The sequence below is a fragment of the Chelonoidis abingdonii genome, chromosome 2 (assembly GCF_003597395.2).
Source record: "Chelonoidis abingdonii isolate Lonesome George chromosome 2, CheloAbing_2.0, whole genome shotgun sequence".
Classification (NCBI taxonomy): Eukaryota; Metazoa; Chordata; order Testudines; family Testudinidae; genus Chelonoidis; species Chelonoidis abingdonii.
The window spans coordinates 301,199,670-301,205,669 of NC_133770.1; the positions used below are offsets into that span (position 1 = coordinate 301,199,670).

The following is a 6,000-nucleotide window of genomic DNA, read 5'->3' on the forward strand; positions in this document are numbered from 1 at the left end:
TGTCCTGAGCCCCCAACACCCTGCCCTGAGCCCCTTCCCGCATTCAGCACCCCAACCTCCTGCCCCAGCCCTACATTCATGGCCCTGCATACAATTTCCACACCCAAATGTGGCCCTCGGGCCGAAAAGTTTGCCCATCCCTGCTCTACATACTATAGGAAGCAAGTCGGATTATGTTCTGCCTCATGCACTGTCAGTGAGGTTCTGATTGTAGGAGGCAGACAGAATGCAGCTTGCCTCAGTCCCCATGGTGAATTTGCATGGCTGGCAGGGAGAAAAAACCTCTTTTGACTTGTAAACTGAGCAAGTTTGGATATGGCCACCCCTGGGAGATAATTAGACATGTCTGCCCATTATGACAGCATCATAATCACTCTTTCTTTGCACTACAACTATACTTTTACATGTGTTGTGCTCAGCTAGCAGTTGCCTAATTGGCTTGTGTCCGTCACAAGATAATGTTTACCGCCCCGGTTTACTTTGTGTAGTCTACAGTGGGAATGGGAACACATTTGCTAACCACAGCAAGGCTCTCTAGTGGAGCTGTAAAGCGTCAGTGCCTGGTGCCTTGGTTCCCCACAAAACACAGCTAACACATACTGCGTTAGCAACGAGCAGCTCTTACAGCCAGGAGCCCAAACTTCACTTCGCCTTCACACATTTGTCTCCTTCCAAACTTTAATTCTACTAATTACAAGCTGTCATCTACACATTTTATTGTAAATAGCTTAAAAGTAAGACCCTGGTTCAGCACTGCACTGTTATCGCCAATGCTCTGAACTTAAGGACCAAGAGAAAAATCTCTGGATTACTTCTGGTCACTACAACAATTTCCCTCCCAGAGGTTCCGCTTGCTGGCAGCAATAAGACAGGCCAGACTGTAGCAATCTAATATCACACCGAGGAGGCTGTATCTCTCATGCATCTACTCTATGGTCTCACTAACAACGCACCTTGGTACATGATGCTGGCTGCAGTGGGGAGTTTCATTGTTCCTTCACTATTACATGAAATCATTCAAGCCCTGGGCTCACACCGGATTCCACTGAAATGATTCATTTTTCATCTGACTGAATTTCACGCAGGCTAAAGATGCCAGCTTGACAGCTGTCAGGAATCTGGTCCTGCAGCAGAGCCAGTCTCTGGGCAATCTATACTGGGCTGCCTGACTGGCGGGTAGAGTCAGCAGACCAGCTCTTCAGCCCAGCAGCAGCACCAGTTTGGCAGCTGCTCAAGGCTGTGATATCTCCTGTGCCTGCTTATTTCCAGCCATTGCTCCTGGCTTGGCCCCAACCTTGCTGCTGTCTTGCCTCATTCCAAGTAAGCCGGCTCTGACCCTAGGCCCCCATTCCTAACTTCCAAAGATCCTTGACTCTGGCCTCTGACCTCCGACTCTGACCGTGGGCTCCTATTCCTGGACACCGATGACTGCTCCGACCGCAAGGAACGACCACCCAAGTCCCAGTCCCCGAGAGCAGCTCTTACAGCTGTCTCTGTCATCCACAAAAGAGAGAGAGCATCAGCAACGCCAATACAGGCTTCCCTGCACCACGCTGCCAAGACCACCCGGAGGGATGAGAAGGGAGCTTAGTCTCCATGGCCCATTCAATACTTAGCCTCTATGTGGAGCTGGCCAACAAGGCTGCCATCCAGTGCCATGGTAGTGGTTTTTTGTGATATGGACTCCAAAGAACTGCTTATAAGCTAGTTACTGTAGGGAAAGCTGACCTCAAAGCAAGGACAGCTCTCTGTGTAGCACAGTGTTCCCCTGCTTTCCTGTCCAGGACTGCAATGCCTCGGACATCAGGCTATTGAAATGCTAACCCTTGCTGTGATCTGCAATGAAGTGAGGAAGTGGAAGAACTGGGGAAAAGACGAGTGACTTCTGACATCTGCGGAGTGCGAGTCAAACTGAAAAATACAAAGAGAAGAGGAATGCTAGATTCAAAAGACTCAGAATCAGATTCTTTCAGGAATGAAACATTTGTTACTTTCAAAGGCAAGAACAGTTAATCAACCATGCTCCTGTGCTTTAGCTGAAGTGGCATGCACTGCACTGCACTCAAGTTATCACAGGGCTCTCCTGGGCAGCCCAGCAATTCCAAGGCTGAGACAAAATTGTTATTAACGATGAAAACCAAAAATGAACATTCCCCGCAAAAGAAAGCCAGAGGACAGCACAATTCCATCACAGCCATGCTCAGTTAGAAGGTTCTCAGCCAGACAACTACTTCTGAGGTGGGTCTGCTGTACCTCAGGGGTGGCTAAGGGGTGCACTGGGGCATTCTAACTCATGGATTATAGTCTCTGTCATCTTCCAGATGGACCTGTAACACCCTGAGAACACAAGGGCCAGCGTGTGATGCTCCATTTTAATCTGAATGGATGGTTGCTTGGGCCAAGTTGGACTGCAGTCTCCCTGGGCTATAGCTCTACATTAATGTTATACATGGCATCCTTCTCCATTCAAAAGGCTTTGGCTCGTGAGAAGTTGTTTTTGTGGCCTTCAGCTGGGTAAAGTCTGGGCACGTACTGAACTTCACTCTCAGCTTTCCCTTCATAACACGCATTGCAGTGTAGCCACCAGCAGCTGAAACATGGAGATGTGACATTCTTGTACTCTGGGGTGGCCAAAATGTGACCTGCAGATTTCTACAAGTATGATCTCTCGTGGGTTGCCTGGATCAAGATGACTGGAACCTACCGTCTTGTGGGCTGCACCTCTCTACTAAAGATGAGGGCAAATGAAACTTGCTCCATGCAACAGAAATTAGCTGTTGCTGTAGGATTCCTGGCAAGCTGCCACTACCTTATTCAGTGCAGGAGTCTGAGCGCCCCTGCTGCACATTAAGGCCCCCTATCATCACTAACCCTCTGCCTTGGCAGCTGCATCTCAGCACAATATGCAAACTCTTGGGCGCTTATGAGAGGCCTCATGGAAAGCACACTGAGCTACTGCCTACCCTTGGGGCAGTGCAGGTGTTTCACTAGTGCATGCAGCTCTTCTGGTCTCACAGGCTGGGGGGTGAGCACCGAATGGTGAACTCTGCCCACGGGTCGGAACTCCAGGAGAGACAGAGTCACTTAGCACAGCATAGTGAGCAGACTCTGACGTGGGTCTGACCTCCCCCTGGGGACATGCTAAACACTGTGTGGCCCCTTTAATGCAGCCTATTCCCAACATTTCACTTAGTAACTCACCCACTTTTATTCAGAATCTCAGCCTGACTCAGGCATTGGCTTCAACACCTTCCCACTGGGCATCCTGGCCTTTCCTGGAACCCTACTGACACTCTGCTCACCCAGCCTGGGGGGGGCTTGTGTGTAATTCTGGTACAAGGGAAAATGAGGCTCAGGTCTTGGTATCAGAAGAAAACTCACCTGTCTGAGGTTATCTAGCGCTGAAGTAACAGCAGATGAGGTGTCCACTTACGCAGAGGAACTCAAACGCACACAGGGTGCTGGGAGGCACCGGAGCAAAGGCAAATGCCATCCAGACCCAGAGACGTGTGGGCACGGCAAAGTAAATGGGCCTCCCCTTTTATTATTTATAGGTAGCTTGTCGGCTCTTTGGGACAGACTGTCTCTATCGATCTGTGTCCAGCACAATGGGGCACTGGCCTGGGGAACTGCCACGCTGTTGTAAGAGACAGGATTATTATCTTAGTAATAATGGCAAGAGATAGTACTACTATCTTGTATCAGAGGGGGAGCCGTGTCAGTCTGGATCTGTAAAAGCAGCAGAGAATCCTGTGGCACCTTATAGACTAACAGACGGATTGGAGCATGAGCTGTCGTGGGTGAATACTCCAGTACATCTGTTAGTCTATAAGGTGCCACAGGACTCTTTGTTGCTTAGTATTATCTTAAAAATGAGTATGAGTTCTGAGTGACGGGGTGCTCTGGGATTCCTCACCAGCTGGGAAATCTCACTGGCTGGATTCCGTCACTTTGTCCTGCTCTGTAATGGAGCAAACAGACAAGGTGAGCAAAGCGTTACCTGCAGGTTAATAACAAGTCAGAAAGGGAGAGACCTATAGGAAGAGGCAGCATATGTTCCTAGGACGGGCGTGTGTCTCACTTGCCACTGAGGCAGAGTTCAGAGATGCTCTGTGTTCTTTGCCTGCCCCTTCAGGGCCTGCAGCCTAGTCTCAAGGAGCCAGAAGCACTCGTCAGCTGCCACTTTTACTGCACTTCCAGCTCTTTTCAATGGTCGTGTTTACAGCTTTTGCTGAGCCGCCTGTCAGTGCTTAAAGACGACAGGAATTGCCCATTTTATTCTTTGCATAAATGGGGTGCAAGGGTTCTAACCAAGTGTGCCCCAGCGACAGGTCTGCCCCCAGGCCGAGAAGCAGGGCAGAGCCTGCATTTTCTGACTCCTTGCGACACAGATGGTCTGAACATGGGCCTCAGCCCCCACATCCTCCAATTCACACAAGTGCAGTCCTTAGAGTCCTGGCAAGTGGCCAACGTGGTCTTCAACTGTGAAAAATATGGCTGCTCCTGTCCTGTCCAAAGGTGGAAGAGCCCACAGAAAACATTACTCATTACCGAGGCAGCTGCAGGCACTCCATCATGTAAGGCCGAGTTCAATGGTTCAGTGGAATTGGGATTTTAATCTGCTATGAGTGAACATGAAAAGAAATGCTCACTTTTGGGGCCGGGAACATGTTCTGTGAAAGCTTGAAGCGAATCAGTTCTGTAGTTTAGGGGCATGAATCACTTAGAAAATAAACTTTTAAAAACCAGTAAAGCTGGTTTTGACCCTGTTTTGGATCCCTCCCACTTATAAATGACTTAATCTCACAGTTCAGACTTCCAGGAGATGTGGATCTAAGCAAAATTACAAACTCTTCCTCTTACCACACATCCACTGCTAAGGCTACACTTACCATCCACAGACCAAGAGAGACTCACACGAGTGATGCATACATTGGAGCGTTTGTAAGTACATTTGCAATCAAAATTAAAGTTGTTACTGGAACTTGTTAACACAGTTGTTAATCAAGATCTGAACTGTCAGAGTAAGAAAATATTTATTTAAATCACCAGAATGGATCATTTCCAGTATCTTTAATAGCTATAATTTTTGATGGTATTTGTTATAGTTCCGTATTTTGCATATGGAGTATTTGAAATTACTTCAGCAGCCTTTACTCTAAGCTAACATTTTCTTGGTGGGGAGTAATTATTAATAATGAAAGCAGAGCGTTTGATTGATTTGGTCTTGAACTGCCTGACACCTGCCTAAGTTGACACCAGTCAGAATGACATCAAGATTGCCAGATTCAGAAGACACAGCAGGAACCAGATTCACGGGGAAACATTTAGCACTGTCAGAGAATGATTACAGAAACCCATGTGTCTCTTGTATGAATCCTGACAAGAAGTGAAATGTATACGAACAACCTGAATAGCCTTGTGCTTCAAGCAGACAGCAGGACAGAATTCTTCATGATTTCCAGTGCAGAGGGTGCACTGAATTTGGGTTGAACTCTGTAAAATTAAGACTCAGAACTTCTGATCTCCTGCTCTGGATAACATTACTCTTTTGCTGCTCAGCTAGCCCATCAGTATGTGCTGGGAGAACAAAGCTTGGGGGAAAAGGAGACCTGGGCATGTTCACTGTTGAGCAATAGTCAACATGGTTTCTGTAAAGGGAAATCGTGTCTTACTAATCTATTAGAGTTCTTTGAAGGCGTCAACAAACATGTGGACAAGGGGGATCCAGTGGACATAGTGTACTTAGATTTCCAGAAAGCCTTTGACAAGTTTGCCACTCACTGTTTACCCCTTTCTCCAGATCATTTATGAATAAATTGAATAGGATTGGTCCTAGGACTGACCCTTGGGGAACACCACTAGTTACCACTCTCCATTCTGAGATTTACCATTATTCCTACCCTTTGTTCCCGTCTTTTAGCCAGTTCTCAGTCCATGAAAGACCTTCCCTTTTATCCATGCACAGCGTAATTTACGTAAGAGCCTTTGGTGAGGGAC

At 47.6% G+C, this 6,000-nt stretch overlaps 1 protein-coding gene across 3 annotated transcripts in view; it reads right to left on the reverse strand.

Moving 5' to 3' along the window:
- HSF1 (heat shock transcription factor 1) overlaps positions 1-6,000 on the reverse strand; it is an 82,636-nt gene that overhangs the window by 9,723 nt on the left and 66,913 nt on the right. For 2 of the 3 annotated variants that reach the window (XM_075063325.1, XM_075063326.1), the window contains one exon: positions 1,825-1,911. The exons of the other annotated variant lie outside the window; for it this stretch is intronic. In XM_075063325.1, coding sequence (XP_074919426.1) covers positions 1,825-1,911 — 87 coding nt within the window. The remainder of the gene's footprint in view (positions 1-1,824; positions 1,912-6,000) is intronic. 3 annotated transcript variants of the gene reach the window in all.